Below are 20,484 nucleotides of genomic sequence, written 5' to 3'. Positions count from 1 at the left end.
ATTGTACAAATGATGTTTTTATGTAAGCCGCTGTGAGCCCGGGTTCGGCTGGGATAGAGCAGGATATAAATTTTAAAATAAATAAATAAAATGTATGTGTGCTCACAGTAATGTGTGAACAGGGTTTATGAGCAGCTAATATTTGACCAGTCAGCCGCTAAATATTTTACTGTGGTATTTCTGAGGGGCTGTGGCTTAGTGGAAGAGCATCTGCTTGGCATGCAGAAAGTCCCAGGTTCGATCCCCGGCATCTCCAGTTGAAAGGACCAGGCAGTAGGTGATATGAAAGACATATGGTTGAGACCTTATAGAGCCACTGCCATTCTGAGTAGACAATACAGTTCTTGATGGATTATATTTTTCCCCTCAGTGGCTGCTACAATTGGTGATGATCTGAACTCTTCGCATGCATTTTGTTTTTTTCCTCACTCCAGCGGTGCAAATCTACATCGGTGGCACAATGGGTGAACCTTTGCCGGAGGACAAGTCCTTGGAGTTGAACGCGCACTCTCGCTTCATCATTGGCTCTGTGTCTGAGGACAACTCCGAGGACGAGACAAGCTCATTGGTGAAAATCGACCTCCTGGAGGACAAAGAGCGGTCATTGTCACCAGTCTCTGTCAGCTCGGATTCGCTTTCTGACTTGGCTCCCTCCAGCGTCCAAGATGGGCTGGCGAGTAATATGAGGTACCAAAATGGAACCTGGTTCTTAAAATCATAGAGTTGGAAGGTACTACCAGGGTCATCAAGTCCAACCACTGCACAATGCAGGAAATTCACAACTACCTCCCCCCAAGTCTGTGCCTCTTCTCTCATTCTTTCTACTAATCCAAAGGGCCTTGTGAGGTCAACGAATACTGACTAGCGGTATGTGTGCGTGCGCGATGTGAGTGGGAACGGGGCGCAACCAGCACTAGTATACCTCCTGTTCTCAGCTGAGCAACTGCTGTTTCTACCATGATCTGCAAATATTTTCTTTATTTCAATGATGTCCAATTTCAAAATCAAATTCAAATAACCTTTAATGGCATAAGCATGTCCAATTTATCTGCATCCCCTGGAGGTACTTGAGGCAACTTACATGCAATGTGAAATACTAAAATCTTGTTTAAAATCAACAGGAAACCTATCCTCTGAGACTAGGATGAGCAAGTGTTTGCTGCTGGTGTCATAAATTTAGTACACTCAGCACCATCTGAGTATGTGTGGGGGTATTCCATATTTTATTTTATTATTAATTTCATTTCTGTCTTGCCCTCTCCCTCTCCACAATGTGAATGAAAGTACCACCTAAAAAAAACTGTTTTGCATGGTCCCCCGCTTTATTTCTGGAAGCTTTGACACAGAGACTGTAGAAATCAGGCAAGATTGTACAAGAGTAGAGATCTTCCCTCTGTCCTTTATGAGTGGAATTAAGCTGCCTATCTTGGGCAGCCGTGACAGTCCAGGGTTTCTGGTTGAACCAGGGAGATGGAAATGGCTGGGAATGGCAGAACTGAAAAGAAACATCTGTGGGAACATCAAGTCAAGCTCAAAAAAAGATCAGAAAGTGCTTTAGATGCTTCTTTTTGGTCTCCCTCTTTCTTGGGTGAATATACCGAAGAAAGCTTCAGAGTGTAGCCATGTTAGTCTGCAGTAGAAGAAATAGGCTCAAGTCCAGTAGCACCTTAGAGACCAACAGGATTTTCGGAGTATAAGCTTTTGAGAGTGAAAGCAAAGGGAGCTTTGACTCTCGAGAGCTTATACCCTGAAATTCCTGTTGGTCTCTAAGGTGATACTGGTCTCGAGCCTAGTGATACTTATAGGAATTGCTTTGCACCTAAGAAAAGCTCTGAGTGTGTGCGCGGAGTGCCAACGTTAGTTGTCTTTTCTCCTGTTTGATGGAATGGCCTGGCCTTCCATGTTCCTTTTGAAGGTGGGCAGTGTTAGATGGCCATACCTATAGCCTCTGGAACAATGCTGAATGGGAGAGGAGTGTCTGTAGATGCTTGAATGAACAGGTGTTTCTTCCCGTGTTTTTAAAGATGTGTCTTTCCAATTGCCCGCTTCTGGATACAGTTCTGGGCCACAGGGCAAGTGGCTTCCGAGCATCTTGCCTTTTTGGTTCACTGCTGCATGCCCCAGCCCAGCTGGGTTTGAGCAGAGGCCCTGTGCGGCAGTCTGTGTGCTAATCGCTGGGAAGGGCCAGGGAGAAAGAGGCTCAGGGCAGGGAAGGTAAGGGAGGCGGTGCATGTAACGGCTGTCGAGACGGGCGCCTGGAGGGAAGAGGGAGCGCAGTGGTGGGGCCCTTCCCCAGGCACCACTGTCAGGAAAAGGGCTGAGGTTGGGGTTGTTGTGGGACTGCCTCTCCTGGTATGCCCCCCAAAGAGCTTTATGCTCTACTAATAGTAATCTGCTGGTGATCCCCGGGCTGAAGAATGTGCGGCCTTTTTGGCACATTAAGGCCACCTGTTTATGAGTGTATTATGTTTTACTGATGTTTTTGAGGTTTTAGACGTTTTGAGGTTGTTGATGTTTTAATGATATTGCGGATTTTATGTATTTTAGCGGTTGTTACCCGCCATGAGTCTGGTTTGCCGGGGATGAGGGCGGGCTACAAATTTGAAAAAAACAAAGTAATAAAATAAATTTATTTATTTATTTTATACCCCACCTTCCCCCCCCCCACATAGGAACTATTTTTCTTTTCTTTCTCCCTTAGAAGCTCCTTGATTCATAAATCTTGAGCAGCGTAATTCTAAATCTATTGTTTAAGGGATGTAAGGAATGAGATAAATTCTGCCACTGCCAGTGTAGCCTTTGGATCCCTGTCACTTAATAAATAGGGTATTAGCTCAGACACAGAGTTACTAGTCCAATCTGTTAGAAGAGGAACAGTATATCTTGATCTTAGATCCTCATAAATACGACACTCCAAAAGCACGTGCGCTAGAGAATCCGTAGAGCCAGAAGAACACGGGCAGGAACCCAAAAGCGGCTTGCCTCGTCCCCCTCACCCTCATTCTAGCCTCACAGCAACCCTAGGCTGAGACTGTCTGACTGGCCCAAGAGAAGACAAGAGTCACTGGGCAAGATAATAGACCTAGGAAAAGTTGAAGGCAGCAGGGAAAGAGGAAGACCCAGCATGAAATTGACGGACTCAATCAAGGAAGCCACAGTCCTCCTTTTGAAAGACCTGAGCTAGGCTGATAATGATAGGAGGTTTTGGAGGACATTGATTCATAGGGTCACCGTGATTCAGAAGTGACTTAATGGCACTGCACTCTCTCTCTCTCTCTCTCTCTCTCTCTCTCTCTCTCTCTCTCTCTTATCTTCAGGGAAAGGTCTGTGGCTTAGTGGTAGAGCATCTGCTTGGCATGCAGAAGGTCCCAGGTTCAATCCCCGGCCTCCAGTTAAAGGGAGATAGAGGAGGTAGTTGTGAATTTCCTGCATTGTGCAGGGGGTTGGACTAGATTACCCTGATGGTCCCTTACAACTCTATGATTCTATGATCAACTTGCCTTGGTTTATTTTCCAGTGGACTCTTTGGAGACCCTGTTTTTGGGCCCAGTATCCCCTTTCTCCTGCGGGAGAGCTGGCCCTCCTGAGCTACGAGAGCCAGAATGGTGTAGTGGTTAAGAGCGGTGGTTTGGAGCGGTGGACTTTAATCTGGTGAACCGGGTTTGATTCCCCACTCCTCCACATAAAGCCTGCTGGGTGACCCTGGGCTAGTCACACTCTCTCAGCCCCACCTACTTCACAGGGTGTTTGTTGTGGGGAAGGGAAGGTTATTGTAAGCAGGTTTGATTTTTCCTTAAGTGGTGGAGAAAGTCGGCATTTAAAAACCAACTCTTCTTCTTCTTCTTCTATGGAAAGTTACAGCAGGGCACCAGAGGCCTCTCGTCAAACCACATGGTTCTTGCATGCCTAAAGTCTGGCACGCGGTGCGCTCTCCGTACGCAATCGGGATGCAGCCTTGAATGCCTCTTTCTCAATCTGTTTGCTTTTTGTTTGATCCCCTGAGATGACTTGACCTGTGGTCAGGTTATTTAGCTAGGCACAGCGCTAAGTGTCCTCTCCTGAAAAGGTCCCCAATTGTTTTTGTCTTATTTTTCTTTCAAGTTAAAGAAGTCATGTTTGAGAGCTCAGGGGTAGAGTGCCTCCTTTTGATGCCAAAGATCCTTGATGCAGTCCCTGCCATCCCTAGTCAAGGGCAGCTGAGCTTGGAAAGACCCTTGTCTGAGGCTGCCCCCAAACAGGGCTTGGAGGTCTGTAGGGTAATCTTGCATTTTTCATACGATTAAGCCCAGCGATTTTTGCCACAGGCTGCAGCTCTCCCAGGAATAGTAGGGCTCGAACTTTGTCTTGGACAGACTGCCATGATTTTCTCAATCCTCTGTCTCGTGGGGGTGGGATGGACTTGTAGTCTTGGCGAGCCCCACTGTCTCTCCCATTCCAGGCTGAAGCCACACTCTTGCCAGCCGGCTGGCGCATACAGTGACCTTCCTTCTTTGCCAATGCAGTAAGGCTTGACACTGAGCCACATATAACAAAGGAGACCTGGAGGAAAAACACACAGTATTCTGCTTCTGTTTTAGGTTGCCCTTCACTGGTGTCTGGGCCCAGTTATCAGTCACTCGGAGGCTGCATACTTGAGGGGTTAACTACTTTTTCTGTGTCTGAATCCTTTGTTGCAACCCCTCTTCCATTTTCCTCGGCTTGTGATATGAGGCAGTGCTTTTTCTTACACCCCCCCATGGGTGTGTGTGTGTGTGTGGCAATTTTAGGAGCCATCTTGTGGCTGTCCTCCACATTTCCCCTTGGCCCTGCCACTCCGTTGCAGTATGAAAACTCAACCTGCATGCTAAAAATTTTCACAAGCGAGGTTCTTTTCGCTCTTTCACCAAATAACCCTTACCTTACATTTTTATGTCTTTATTTTCAGTTTCTACTCTGTCTCTTTTTTCCTTTCCCAGCCCTATTGTGTGTGTGTCATCAAGTCACAGCTGACTTACAGTGACCTGTAGGGTTTTCACGGCCACAGATGTTCGGAGGTGGTTTGCCATTGCCTGCCTCCGTGTGGGTGGAGTGAGTTCGGAGAGAACTGTGACTGGCCCAAGGCTTCATGTGGAAAAGCGGGGAATTGAAACCCGGTTCTCCAGATTAGAGTCTCACCATTCTTAACCATTACACCACGCTGGCTCTCTAGCCCTGTTAGTGGATGCCATTTAACTGGAGATTTATTTCTTTATTTAAAGCATTTAGAAGCCTGACTTTCTTCTGGATAACTGTGACCAAAAGCAGGAAGCAACAATAAAACCCCCACGAGGTAACAGAATTCTGAAAACAACAGACTTAAAATCAGCAGGGGGGAAACAAACTTCTTCAATGCCAGGGTAGTGGGACCGTCTGTGTACAAAATATGTACTAATTCTATCTCGTAGACTCTGGTGGCTTACATTTTTAAAGGACCTGCTGCTTCTTGCAAGTCGTGCACCCCCCACCCCATTCTGTTTCTTCCTCCTCCTCTTTAGTGTCTTAGGATACATTTTTTTAAATCCTTTGCCACCAGCAGTGTGATCTTGTGCAGAGTTAGGCACCCATAAGTCCACAGATACAGCCTGGCGTGTCTCCAGCTTGCCTGGACCCCGATCCAGCTGATCTCACCCGCCTCTGTTGATGGGTGGGGCATCTGAAGGAGGGGAGGCAGGAGCTGGGCAGCCGTCCGTCACCCTGCCTGCTTCTTCCCAGGTTTCCAGCCATGTGACCGCTGCTCGAACGAGAGCCTCTGAGCCTCTAATCTGCTTGCTGAGCTGCTCATTAGCGGGCCGTGGATGAGCTTGGCCTGGGAGGAGACGTGCCTGGAAGCCGGCCTTGCAGGACTGTGCTGGAGAGGTTGGAAATCTGCATTGCTGTTAGAAGGATTCCGTGGCTGTGGTTGCAGACCCCGGATAGTTAGAGGCTTTGGGTCTCTGTCAGTGTCGGCGTCGGACATATGGGGTGACTCGGTAGGCGGAAATGTGCTGAACTTTTGATCGAGGAAAGGCAGAAGGCCACGCCTGCGGGGCTGCAGCTAGGCCTGGCTTTCATAGTGTCAGCGGGTCACAAGGGGGCTCCTTTTCCCAAAGAGGGATCAAAGATCTCGACACCCTGTCCATGGGATCTCCAAGGGTCTTGGTTCAAGCTCGAGAGCTCTCCAGAGATGATCTTGGTTTTGTATTTTATTCTGTGAGGACTTATGTTTTATTGCCCTTTGTATATTTTGAATATTACTTTTTTGGGTGTGGAACACTGGAATACATCCTTCTGTCGTGGCAATCTGGAAATGTAAATGATTATATAGAACATGTGTTAGGTTATGTACAGAAGCATCACCGTTGGTGTGCTACAATTTTTGTCAGCACCCTTTTTCACATTAGGTGGTGGTCAGCCAGTACAGTGTAGTGGGCAGTGTTGAATTTAAGCTAAGAAAAACCAAGGTTCAAATCCCATGTCCATCTAACTTGCCAGATGCCTCTGGGTTAGTCGGTCACTCTCAGGGTTATTGTGAGGATAACAAAAACAAGAGAAACCTGCCATGTAATCCAGCCTGAGCTGTTTGGAGGAAAGATTGTGTCTTAATGGTTGAGCATGTGGTTTTGATGGCTGAGGTTTTCTGGTTCCACTTCTGGCGTTCCTAGATAAAGGGTCTTGGGTGCCAGGGAGCGGGGGATATCCTTCTCTGCTTAGGACCCTGGAGAGCTCCTGTCAGTCACAGCAGCCAAATCCTGATGAATGTGCTCTATGTTGTGGTAGTCATATGTGCCTGCAGGGGTGGATTCTACAGATCCCCTGTGAAGAGCCCGCTTGGTGCACCAAAGATCCCAGTCTCAACCCTGGCAAAGATTTCAATTTGCAAGGGTTGAACTCCTAACTAGCTGCTGCCAGTCAGAATGGACCAAGCCAAATGGGCTAATGGTCAGGTTCGGCATAAGGCCACCGTATAGGCTCACATGTTGTAATAGGAGGCTGTTGTAATACAGTTGCTGACTCCGGATTGGGAAATTCCTGGAGATAATGGGGGTGGAACTTGGGGCAGGAACCTCATCAGGGTATAATGCCATACAGTCCAAAACAGCCATTTTCTCCAGAGGAACTGGCCTCTGTAGTCTGGAGATCAGTTGTAATGGGGGTTGGTAATCCTAAATTCTAAAGATGTGCCACTTGGGTCATAGGGAAACGTAGCAGGTGGGCTTTCCTTCTAGGGACATAATTAATTTTAGAGGTTCTGCTTCATGTGGCAGATAAGTAACGTATAGAATTTGCGACAGCTATTTGGTCACATTATGAGAAGACAAGACTCACTGGAAAAGACAATAATGCTAGGAAAAGTGGAAGGCAGCAGGAAAAGAAGAAAACCCAACATGAGATGGATTGACTCTATAAAGGTGGCCGCAGCCCTCTGTTTGCAAGACCTGAGCAAGGCTGTTAACCAATAGAAAGCCAGTGAAGAAATGAGGCGAAGAGTATTTAGCTTAGATTTTAACAGTACCCAATGCAGAGCGCATCAAGTTTGTTCCACTGCCGCAATGGGAGTCCCCCCGCCAGAAGTCCTCCCCTTATATTTTAACCTTTTAACTTTCCCAAATCAAAGGCGTGCTTTTACCCTAGTGAGGCCGAATGCTTTCCCCACACAGGCGTTAAAGGTCGCTTTTTGAAAATTCCTTTTAGTAACCACCTGTGGAGACAGTATAATTGAAACCCTAGACCACCTGCTCCTCTTCTGTAAAAAATGGAAGGTAGAGAGAACTCACCGGATTTTACCCATTCTAGCCAAATATGATCTTCCCTTAGAACCTTGGATTATGCCGTTCTTCTTATCTAATCTCGATGCTGATACCGAGAAAATTTATCAGATTGCGAAATATCTAATGCATGTAATGGCTGTAAAATTGTCATGACAAAATTCTGTTCTAAGATTGAATGGGATCAGGCTGTTTTTGTAAAGCGGTTTCCCTTGTACAGTGTAAATGCATAAGACTCTGTCAATGAGCAATAAAGGTTGATGATGATGTTAAAAGATGTTAACAGTAGGATGTGGGGGTGTGCATTCGGCAAAGCCAAACCCCCCCCCAAATACCTTATTGATATTTTTTTTAATCCCCCCCAAAAGCGGCGATTTAAGGGAGTTGAAAAGCGGATCCAGAATAATGCCAATTTTTTTCAGCATCATTCAGTCCCATTCGGCCCTGCCGCCTTAAAAAAAAAATACTGGGGGGGGGTCCCCTCTCCCTCTTCCCTTCCTTCCCTCCCTCTCCCCCTCACTTACCTGCTGGCTGGCTGGGTCTCGGAGGTGGCAGGCGGTGGCTGGGCTGAATGCCCTGGGCTGGGCTGAGCTGAGTCCAGCGTTTTGTTCTCCACTGCTTGCTGCCTCCAAGACCCATGTGGAGTTCAGAGGCAGCTGGAATTTTTTGGGTTTGGATTTAATAGACCCAAGAAATTTAGAATATCCGAAAAAAGCCAACTCCCCCCCCCCCCATACTATTATGGGGATTCAACTTTTTTCGGCTTTTTTGAAAATTTCCAGGTTTATTAAACCCTGAAAAATACTGAAAAAAATGGTGCACACCCCTAATAGGACGTTTTGGAGGACATTGATTCAAAAGGTCGCCATGACTAGGAAGCAACTTGATGACACTTATCACACACACACACACACACACACACACACAGCTTAGATATCTTAAAAACTGGGTTTGAGACATTTCTGGAGGATAGGTTTATTGCTTATTTATACTGAAGAGAAGCTAAATAGAACCTGGCTTGTACTGAGGCAGTCTACCTCTGAATACCAGGTGCTGGTCTTCCCAGCGCCAGGGAAATCTGCCTCCTTCCTCGCTGGCTAATGATCGTGCAGAGGGTATCTGGTCAGCCCCTGTCAGAAACTAGATGGACCCTTCAGTGTAAATCAGCGATTTCTTTTGTTTCTGTAGTGACAAACAAGAGGCGGCTGGTATTGCCACAGGCACAGAAATGCTGTTTGCCACTTGCAGCTGATGAATGGGTGTGGCGTCCTTGGCCCAGATGTAGGAAGTACAAACCCTGGATTGGATGACAGCAGGGTGTGGGTTGGAGAATGCAAGATGCTGCTGCTGTTGTTATGTTGCAAGCTGGCAAGGCAGTGCGATGCCGACTTCTGTATGTCAGCGGAAGCATCCAGTGTGCTGCTGTGTTGGGGATGGATGCTAGCTTCTGGCTGTGGGATGCATCAGGTACATCCCTGTGATAGGCAGCTTCTGTGTATTGTTGGTAAGTCGGGATGGAGCCCTCCTGGTGTAATTGAAACTGGAGGGATGGAAATGGGGATGGAGCGAGCCCTCGGCATCTGCCCAGAATGTTTTTGACCAGAGTGGTGTAGTGGTTAAGAGCGGTGGTTTGGAGCAGTGGACTCTGATCTGGAGAACCGGGTTTGTTTCCCCACTCCTCCACATGAAGCCTGCTGGGTGACCTTGGGCTAGTCACAGCTCTCTTAGAGCTCTCTCGGCCCCATGTATCTCACAGGGTGTCAGTTGTGGGGAGGGGAAGGTGGTTGTAACCCAGCTTGATTCTTTCTTAAGTGGTAGAGAAAGTCGGCATATCAAAACCAACTTTCCTCCTCCTCCTCCATGTTCTGTATTCTTTCTGTACATGTCGGGGTGTGTGTGTGTGTTTAGTGTGCTGTTCGTCCCTTCCTGACTCCCTCATGCATCTAAATCCCATGGGTTGAATCCAGTTTGTTGCAGTACCTTGGCATCTGTTGGCAGAGAGGAGAGGGATGGCTGGTGTCCCTTGGCAGAGCACATGCTTTGTGTGCAGAAGGTCCCGGCCTTGACATTTCCAGAGGGTTTCAGACTGCTGATGCTGTGAAAGGCCACGGAGAGGTGCTGCCCACTAGAGCAGCCAGTGTTGAGTTTGGTGGACCAGTTATCTGAGTTGGTATAAGGCCGCTTCATACAGTCCAGCCAGATGGAAGGAAAAGTGGTTGGAGGAAAATCCACACACTTTGCCTACAGAAGGCCCCACGTTTAGTTTTATTTATTATTGTACTTATTTCTTACCTTCAGGGCCACGATGTCCTCGAGGTGACGTGTATGATAACTGATTGATTTGTAAAACAATAAAAGTACAATATACAATAAAACCGCAGGATTAAAATCCCAGTAAAATAATGAACAGTATTTTTTTGTTGAAATGTTTAGACATGCAGACATTCTAGTCTTAAATATGTAATCCAGGAATTTCTTCCATCTTTCTCCTATGATGAAATTTAAAAAATTATTCTACTGTGACGAGCTGGATTAACTCCCGGCAGGGCTTGTAAAGCCATTAATTACAGACCAAATCTCATGTGCACTTCAAAGTGAGGCAAGTGTGAAGTGCCCACTGCCTTTCAACCTTCCTGCCTTAGCCATTGATGGACTCAGATGTGGTCCAACCAAGTGCATTCAGGGCTGCTTTTCTAGGATTTCGCACATGCATTCTGGTGCCTGGAGAAGGGCTGTAAGTGGCATGTGTGAAGTTGGCATTGGCAAATCACTATGTTTGCATTCTGAATGGTGGACGCACACAAAAAGAGTTTTGTACCTTTTTAAAAAAGTTTGAAGATGGCACATGGGAGAGGCAGTGGCTCAGTGGTAGAGCAGAAGAACGTTCACATGAAGGAGGTGCCAGACTCAATCTCTAATGTCTGTTGGGTGTTAAGAAAACCTCACTATCCTGTGCCTGTGGAGGGGCTGATGCTAATTAGATCCAAAATCCATATAATACCTTTTGTTTGGACTAGCTACACATTAGAGCAGGGGTCCCTAACCTTTTTGAGCCTGCATGCAGCTTTGGGATTTTGAGAGGGGAAGATGAACACCACCCCAAGATGGCTGCTGCAGAAGATGGAGCCAAACACAATACCTCCCTCCTTAGTTTGCAGAAGAATTGCGGATGGGGAATAAAAAGAAATGAAGGAAAATCCAAGGGAAAGAGGGAGGAAAGAGGAGGGGTAATAAAAAGAAGGAAAGGGGGAATGGAACCGCAAGCCTGGAAGTTGACTACTTCTCCTGATCCTCCAGTGGCTTCTGCTGCTGCTGTTGCATCCTTTTCGTTTGAATGAGGACAGCGAATAACAAGCCCTGCCTTACTTTCTGAAAAGCTCAGTGAGACGTACTGGTGGGCACCATGGCGCCTACGGACACCACGCTGGGGAACCTTGTATTAGGTGAGCTTTCTAGTTCTCCAGAGCTCTTTATCAGGTTAGATGTTGTGGACTGGGGCATCTTTCAGTCCATGGTGTTGAGGCCTCTCAGTGTAGGATGCTTAGTAAACATCAGTGGGCACAAGGGCGTGGTTGATATGGAGTTGCACTCCTGGCAAGTTGGGAGGAAGAAGCAAAAAAAGGACGCCACCCTGCTAGAAAAAAAGAAGATGGAGAAGAGTTGGTTTTTATATGCCGACTTTCTCTACCACTTAAAAAAGGGAGACTCAAACCATCATTAGTTGATCAGATGTCTATCAGGTGCCAGATGGAACACTCTAGTCCCTTAAAAGGTTGAGAACAGAGGGAAGGCGTTAGACATAGTCATATTAACAATACCAGAGAATAATTTTAGTTGATTCATCAAATAAAGAGTCAATAAAAGCCAGACTGTGGGGCTGTGATTTAGTGCCGTTTCCAAGTTTCTTTTTCCTCCAGTTGAAATTCCCTTTTCTTCAGTGGCTGAATTCCAGTATTCCCAAAGTAGGCAAACAAAAAAGTTGGTAGCTGTTCTGGTCTGTAGCAAGAAACAGGATCCAATGACCAAAACAACCCAGCACGTTGTATAAGCTTTTGGGTTGTTCAGAACTCGGTACCAGCTAGGTTCACCCTGTGCCCACCGGAATCAGCTGTTCGTTTTATTTCATTCTTACCCTGCCTTTCTCCCCAGTGGGGACCCAAAGCGGCTTGCATCATTCTCCTCTCTTCCATTTTATCTTTACAACAACCCTGTGAGGTAGGTTAGGCTGAGACTGTGCAACTGGCCCATGGTCACCCAGCATGCTTCCATGGCATGAGTGGGGATTCGAACCCGCAGTTCACTCGCCTGACACTCTAACCACCGGCTAAGCACTGTACACCCGATGTAGACGGGGGCCTTAACACCATGGACTGAAAGATCTGGGTTCTGTCCGCTTCCTCCCTCTTTTTTAAAAACATCCATTCTAGTGAAGAGTTCTGCAGAACCTGGAAGGTTGCACAAACGTGATGTTGTTTCAGTTGGTCTTTATCAAAGGCATTTCCTGCATTTTGGTTTTGGATTTTGCTACGGATCAGTATGGCGACCAGCTTCATTTCTTGGGGGGGGGGAGGGGCTGCTAGCCAAAGTCGCCAGTCCTGATTTGAGCTATATGGAGCAGTGGTCTGCCATGGGCAAAGGCGGCTTCAGGCATTGAAGCTGTTGTGGGCTAGAAACTGGGGGCCTGCTTCATGTATCTGTTGAACATGATTTATGCCATGATACCTGTGCTTGTTTTTTAATATCTGTTAGTCTTGGATATGCCGCAATACTTTCGGGAGGGTGTGGGTGTGTTTATGTATGCTGCCGCAAGAAGGTTTTAGGGAAGATTGTAGGACTCTTTTTTTGGGGGGTGGGGAAGAATCTCTGCTTTTTTGGCATGCAGCGGCAGTGAGCAAGTTTCCCCCTTCCCAGCTCTGGCACCGATGCCTGCCTCCCCTTTAAACCCAATTACATAACCTGTAGGTCTTTCCTCCCCCCCCCCCCGTCAGCCCCTGATCAGCTGTTTTCTCATTCTCTCCAAGACAGATCAGAGAGGGGTGTGTGCTCTTTCCCAATCCCCTCCCCAGCTGAGCAGATACACAATGCACACAGCTGAGAAAGTGTGTGGATGAGGTGTGCATCCGTTTGGAGAAAAGGAGGGGGGGGCAAAGGTTAAAAAATGCCAAGCAGCCAGTGAAATGCGGCTCTATGTGGAAGGAGGGCACCATGCCAATGCAGGAGGTTCTCCGAAGCTGGCTTTAGAGCTGCAGCAGAGGAGGGAGAAAAGGAACAGTCAGCCGTTGCTACCGTAACAGGATCACCGAATCCAGAAATTTAACCCGGGAAATCCCCTTTATCCATGAGCCAGTATGGAAGAATCTGCAGAGGAGAACTCAGAGATGACATATCACATGCTTCAAAGGTAGGAGGAAAGGTGTTCATTTCATCTGATTTCGGAAAGGTGACTGCTGTTTCTTTTCTGCAGATCCTGAACTGAGTAGCACCAGTCTAAATCTGATGGATAAGGATATTTTAAGATTTTTTTTCTTTGCTATTGGGCAAAGGGTGATTTATTTTTGGATAAAAGCAGGCAGGGATCCCATGCCGCAGGCAGTGGATGGGTTGAAGGGCAAAAAACAGACGGGGGACAGACAAGGTTTTGAATTTCTGCGGAACTTTTGTGTTCAGGGAAATTGGTTCAGCAGTGTTGGTTCCTCTTGGGGGAAAACCAGCTTCCAGGCTTTGTAAGTGAGGACTGGCTGAGATTCCTGGCTTTCTAGGTTTGGGAATGTTCATGATGGGAAAAGGACCCCCAGGCTGGGGGCCCTGAGCATTGAAATCAGTGGGTCTCTCTTCTGAGTAAACATGCTGAGATTAGATGTGTGACGTTGTAAAGATTACTGAGGAAATGTAGATGAATTGGCTTGAAGCCTTAAAATACAGGGTCTGAATTCGAAATTGTCCTTACTTGGAAAGGAACGGATTCGCTTTCTCTCTTAGGCAACAAACAGCAAACGCAGGAGTCTGTATGGTAGCAAATAGATTTTGTACATGTAGTTGCCCAGTTGCATGTGGAAAACCATAAGGTAGGTTTATCTTCTGCATTGAGCATTTGAGTTTTATAATTTGTATTATGATTAAGTATTTGTATCATCCTTTTAGGTGTCTTGTGATAAAATGAAGGCTCATGGCTTAAATAAACCTACCTGTACTTGAAATATAATCTTTAAGTAAAAGCAAGAAAACACAGGGCGACAAGGGGGATGGAAGCCACCCCACCCCCAGTGACTAAAATAAAGGCAACTCAGCAGCATCCCAAGACCAAAACTCGCATGTGTTTTAACAAAATCCAGGCTCTAGCTAAATTTAGAATCAGCAAAACCTAACCCAATTCCAACTTGACTTGAAAGCATTGTGAAAAGGAACTTGTTTCGACATTCTTTCTGAAGGACAGAGGAGATGGTGCCAAACATACCTCATGTGGGGGTGATTTTCTTATTCTTGGTGTCACCACTGAGCAGGCCCTGTTCTGGGCAGCCACCAGCTTCACCTCCAGTGGCACATAAAGCGGATCCTCACCCTGTGGCCTAGGTATATTTTTTGCAGTATTGAACTACAGACTATGCATCATGAAACGCAGAACTGTGCTTTTAGGGAATCCTAGAGATTTCTTTGGGTTTATTCATATGATCCCAGTTCCATCCCCTCTTCAAACCTCTGGCTAAGGCCAGACTCCAGATACCAAGCACCTCTGGAGGCTGCCCTGTCCTTGGAGGTGGGGTTGCTAAGCTTGAAAGAGAGGACTTTGTGCCATGGTCCCTTCCTTGTGGCCTTCTCTCTCCTGTCTTACTATCTTTTCATTGCTAGTCATTTTATGTCATTTCCCCATATACATTATAATTGTGTTTTTTCTCTCTCTTCTCCTCGTAAGGATTTTTAAAGGTGCTTAGCTGCGTGTCTCTCTTTATAATGATGGTATGTTGCATGCTAGTTTCTTTCACCTTGCTCCTACTTTCCCTGATTTAGGTTTGTTTTTAACTCCATTCATTTGTTTTATGCTGGAAGCTACTGTGGGTGACCTCTTTGGAGAGCATGGTATAGAAATGCTTTAAATCCTGCTGAACCCTCTGATGTATATTTTTGGCTTCCTGCTTTCTTCTGGAGTCCTTGGAGAAGTTTGGGAAGAACGTTCATTGGCACAACGTGCTGCTGTCTTAGGAATCTTGAGTGGGCAGATGCAAGTCTTGATTATTTGGCAGAGAAGGGAAGGCTCTCTGTGTATAGGGTTGCCAACCTCCAGGTAGGGCCTACTGGAGATGTCTTGAATTACAACTTGCCTTCAGGTGACAGAGATAAGTTTCCCTGGAGAAAACGACTCCATGTCATTATACCCCACTGAGATCCCTCCCCTCCCTCCCTCCCCAGGCTCCACCCCCAGATCTCCAGGAATTTCCCAGCTCAGCATTTGCAACCCTACCTGTACATGCTTAGGGAAGGCCTCTCTGGATTACTTGTTCCCAAGAAATAGATTCCAGGTATAAGCACGGGTAGACCAAATACAAATGAAGCCCTGGGCATAAGACCACAAAAATTGAGTTTTTGCAAGCTGTTCAGAGAACAATCCAGTGAGGAGGAGTCAGACCTCTATGGTCTCTCTTTGAATTGCAAACTGTGGCTTGTATTATTGAACACGAAGACCCTGCATGTAGAAAATTAGCATTCCACAGAGAAGGCTAGGTTGGAACCCTTCTGTCTGGTCTAATTTTCTATTTGCAGAATTGGTTCTTGTAGGTTATCCGGGCTGTGTGACCGTGGTCTTGGTATTTTCTTTCCTGACGTTTCGCCAGCAGCTGTGGCAGGCATCTTCAGAGGAGTAACACTGAAGGACAGTGTCTCTTCAGTGTTACTCCTCTGAAGATGCCTGCCACAGCTGCTGGCGAAACGTCAGGAAAGAAAATACCAAGACCACGGTCACACAGCCCGGATAACCTACAAGAACCAATGAACTCTGACCGTGAAAGCCTTCGACAATATTTGCAGAATGTTTGTAAAATATATATATGAACATACTGTCATGTGATTCCCCAGCCGCAGTGTGAAATGCTCTGAGTCATAGATTTGGTACCTCATGTGCTGTCTGTGAGAACTAGATTATGCCACACTCACCGGTACTGCCTTGCCAAAATCTCTTTGAGATAAAGGTGTCCATTTGCATTCATTGCGAAAACAGGGGCAAAGCTGTAGCTAGGCATTTCTTTCTTTTAAAAAAATATTAAAATGATCGGAGTGGCATTGGTGTTGTGCAGTAATTCTTGGTGTGTCTGTCGGGGTGCAGCTGAAACAGGATTTGTAAAATTAAGGCACTTGGTTGGATACCCCCACTCTATGATCCTGGTGTGAATAGGGCTGCCAGCTCTGGGTTGGGAAATACCTGGAGATTTGGGGGAGGAGTCTGAGGGTGGGGTTTAGAGAGGGGAGGGACTTCAATGCCATAGAGTCCAATTGCCAAAGCAGCCATTTTCTCCAGGGGAGCTGATCTTCCACCTGGAGATCAGTTGTAATAGCAGGAGATCTCCAGCCACCACCTGGAGGCTGGCAACCCTAGGTGTGACTCCATGCAGGCCAACTGTCCCCACCCTTTCTGGCCATATAAGGGCAATGACATAATCCCAAGGAAACAGAGTAAGGACGTCCCAGGATTCTCTACACATGAACAGGTGAAGCTCCCTTAAACTGAATGAGACCCTTGGTCCATCAAAGTCAGTATTGTCTACTCAGATGGGTGGCATCTCTCCAGGGTCTGAGGCAGAGGCCTTTCACATCACCTAATTGCCTCTTCCCTTTAACTGGAGATGCGAGGGATTGAACCTGGGACCTTCTGCATGCCAAGCAGATGCTCTACCACTGAGCCACGCCCCCTCCCCAAAAGCTCTAGCTGCAGAGTTGTGGTAAATCCACATCCCTCCCATGTTTTCTACTATTTGAGAGATATTTGTAACACCTCTGCTTTCATATTTATGTATTTACATTATTAACTTCCATTAAAGATTATTTATCAGATGGCCGTATTCACCTCCTCTGCAGCAAAAACACACAGAGATTCATTACAGAGCGGCCCTTAAGTGTTGGTCTAGGATTGGAAGAACAGGCTTTAATCTCTGCTTAGTCACCAGGCTCATTGGGGACTTTGGGGCTGTCATGTTCTCTCAAACCTTCAGGTTGGGGAGAGCGGGGTAGAAATGTAATAAATAAATAAACTACCTACCTACCTTGCAGGGTTGTTATATGAGGATAAAATGGGGAACTGTGTGATGCTCTGTGTACTCCCTACTCATGGATTTGTATCCCTCCCTTCCTCTTAGTAGCTCAAGCTGGCAAGCATTGTTATTCCATCTTCCATTATGGTCCTACAACAACCCTGTGAGGAAGGTTAGATGAAGCAAAAGGTAATCCATTGAGCTTCTTGCCTTGTATGTGGAGGATTTGAACCTAGACTGACACTCAAACCACATCAGTGAGCTCAATGAGGGCAGGGTCAAATTTTTGATAGAGCAAATATAGTAGCCTGTTCTCTGCCAATTTAAAAACCAAGGTGGTATTCTTTTGGTTAAAACTGTTTGGAAAACCTGACTGTCATGGTTCAAAATGTACTTCTGTGACATTGGAAATTGCCAAGCAACGCAGAGCAAAAATAAAGGGGGGGGGGTGCACCAAAACAAAATGGGGACAGAAAGCAACAATTGGTGTAAGGGAATAAAATTTAATAAATAAAGTACCCTTACGTGGTTTGCACACGCTTCTTCAGGGGGATCTATTCTCTGCTTCAGCGTCCCATGCAAGCAATAAAACAATTAAGAAAGCACTAAAACAAGCTGAGGAAACTAGTGCAATGCTTAGGGATACTTCAATAAATTTTATTCCCAAGCAATGCATATCCACCTTTGTGTTCATGCGCTTGAACTGGGATCAATATGCAATTGTCCTATTCTGTTGTTGACACCCTGGAGAAAGTGTTGAGCCCTGAAGAATGGCAATTAGAAATATTTTGGGTATCCCTAAAAAGCAAAGAGAGCCAGCGTGGTGTTGTGGTTAAGAGCAGCGGACTCTAATCTGGAGAACCAGGTTCGATTCTCCATTCCTCCACATGAAGCCTGCTGGGTGACCTCGGGCCAGTCACAGTTCTCTCTGAGCTCTCTCAGCCCACGCAGAGGCAGGCAGTGACAAACCGCCCCTCCTGGGCAGAGGTTAAAGTGGAATGCTGAAAAGCAATATAAATTTGGTCCATCAGCTTCAGAGGACCTGCTCTGTGTAGTGCCCCACCTTCATAAGCCAGGTGGGCAATCACTAGAGAGAGGGCTACCATTGTGGTGGCCCCTCAGTTATGGAATTATCTTCCCCCCTAAGAAATACACTTGGCACTATTGAAATTTATGTGCAAGGCAAATGCATTTTTTAAAAATCGTGGGTCTTCAGTCAGTCTTTTCTTAATCATTTACCCCCTTCTTCCCCGTCCCACACCAAATAGTTATATTTGTTCTACTGGCATTGATTATTACTTTTATTGCTTCACATTGCTACTGCTCATTTGATTAATGGCTTTTAGTATTAGGTTTGATGTTGCATTTTTTTATAGTGGGTCCACTACTTTTGATAGTTTTTCTAAATTTTCTTTGTGAGTTGCCCAGAAGTAAATTTTGCTAAGACTGTGGGATATAAAACTTAAATTAATACATGAGGATTGCCTGCCTGTTGTTCTGTGAGTGAACAGAGAGAATGCATCTCTATTTGAGTGTGAAGGCAAAAAGGATCTCCAGTTCTAATCCAGAAGCACATGGTATCTTTGCTGTTAACAATGAGGGAAATGCTGGTCAATTTTATCTATTTATTTAACATTCTTTATAGTCCGCCTTTCTCACTGAGACTCAAGGTGAATTATGCAAGGTAGGTCGATGCAAATCAATGCAGTCAATAGGATGAGACATCTTGTAAGCCATGACTAGGACTAGGATTGCAAAAATTTGAAACTGAGCTGAGGTCTGAACAAAGGATAAGCATTAAACATGACATTGGACATTTGGAGGTGCTGTGGCTCAGTGGAAGAGCCTTTGCTTTGCATGCAGAAGGTCCCAGGTTCAATACCTGGCAGCTCCAGTTAAACAGGACCAGGCAGTAAGTGATGCGAAAGACCTACTCCACCTGAGACCCTGGAGAGCAGCTGCCAGCCTGAGTAGACAATAGTGACTTTGGTCTGCTTTAGTATAAGGCAGCTTGTGTGACATGCTAAACATGGTATTATATTAGTAGAAACACAGTGCTTATTTGGAGAGTTGAGCTGTTAAAGATCTCCCCCCCCCCCCAATTTTATAGCTTGCCCTCATTCCCAGCAAGCCAAGCCCAGGGCGGGTTGCTGGGAATGAGGCTGTTTGAATGCAAAAAGCTCTATGATATTGGTCCTTAAAGTCAAGAAAAAAGTACTGCCCTACGAAGTGGCTTCTGTTTGCTTGGTCTCCCTTATCCTATCCCACCACCACCATCTACCTCCAGTAATATGATGTAGTTCCCTACCAAGCCATGCCGGGGACTTTCTTCCCTCAATGGCAGGAAGCCCTGTTTTGCCCTCAGAATCAGCTGACCAACAGCTGCTTGTGGCGATTGGGCCAAGCTGTGAAGGGTACTGTGCATGTAAGGAAAAGAGGGAGTTCGAATCTCCTCTACCCCCCACCCCATTCGGCTGTTTCTCTCTTGCTGAACCTACTTCACAGGACTGTTGTGAGAGGCAGGGGGTGAGAACCATGAGGGTAGTGGGAAGACAACCATGGGGGTTACCGCATTATGTATTCCCAGCGATGTAGTAAGAGTTTGAAAATGTTATAAAAAATACTGTTCGCACTTTGTTTGCCCCCTTTAGCTGTGAAGACGTCTTCCGACCATTTATTAGCCGTGGCATCCAAAAACCCTTTTAAAGCGATGTTTTTATAACATTTTCATACTCTTAATACATCGCTTGGAATACATAATGCGGTAACAGCCCATGTATGTTGTCCTGAGCTACAGACAGGAGGCTTACAGAAGGTCAGTTCCCAGTTCCAGCACAGTTCCCTGACAAAAGAAGGGTTTCACATGAGGAGCCTTCTGCTCCCTGATGTGGTGACGCCTGACTGGTGTATGATAGGTCAGTAAAGGTAGAGGAATGGTGGGTGCGTGTTAGTGAGATGTGAAGAGGAATGGTTGGTTTTTATACCCTGCTTTTCTCTACTGAAAAGTCTCAAAGCAGCTTACAATCACCTTCCTCCCCCCCTCATGAACACAACAGACACCTTGGGAGGTAGCTGGGGCTGAGAGAGTTCTGAGAGAACCGTGACTGGCCCAAGGTCACCCAGCAGGAATCCAACATGGTTCTCCAGACTAGAGTCCGCCACTTTTAACCACTACACCATGCTGGCTTTGGAGCAGTGGTTCCCAACCTTTTTTTGACCAGGGACCACTAGGACTTTTTTGTTGGGTGCAGGGACCCAAGGTTCAAAATAAAAATTCAGAGAATTTGAAACTAAACTTTAATCATAACTGTTAGTTAAACATTAAGCTTAGAATAATATTTGAATATATGTTTTTATAATAGAGAACTTTTAAATGAAAATATTAATTTATTATGGGTTTATAACTTTGTTTCACGGACCTTAATTTAGTTCTCGCGGACCCCTGGGGGTCCACGGACCCCTGGTTGGGAACCAGTGCTTTGGAG

The 20,484-nt window shown here is 46.1% G+C and overlaps 1 protein-coding gene across 2 annotated transcripts in view; it reads left to right on the top strand.

The window, feature by feature from the left end:
- The first annotated feature begins 442 nt into the window (after nt 1-442).
- Nucleotides 443-20,484, top strand: part of ACACA (acetyl-CoA carboxylase alpha) — a 257,765-nt gene continuing 237,723 nt past the window's right edge. The window contains exon 1 of one of the 2 annotated variants that reach the window (XM_056865593.1): nt 443-687. In XM_056865593.1, coding sequence (XP_056721571.1) covers nt 461-687 — 227 coding nt within the window. In that variant the 5' untranslated portion in view covers nt 443-460. Of the gene's footprint in view, nt 688-13,062; nt 13,165-20,484 lie in introns of those variants that run through there. The other variant, XM_056865594.1, reaches the window with a different exon arrangement.

The sequence above is a fragment of the Euleptes europaea genome, chromosome 19 (assembly GCF_029931775.1).
Source record: "Euleptes europaea isolate rEulEur1 chromosome 19, rEulEur1.hap1, whole genome shotgun sequence".
NCBI classification, from domain to species: Eukaryota; Metazoa; Chordata; class Lepidosauria; order Squamata; family Sphaerodactylidae; genus Euleptes; species Euleptes europaea.
The sequence above is the reverse complement of the archived record's forward strand: the minus strand, read 5'-3'. Positions and strand labels throughout refer to the sequence as shown.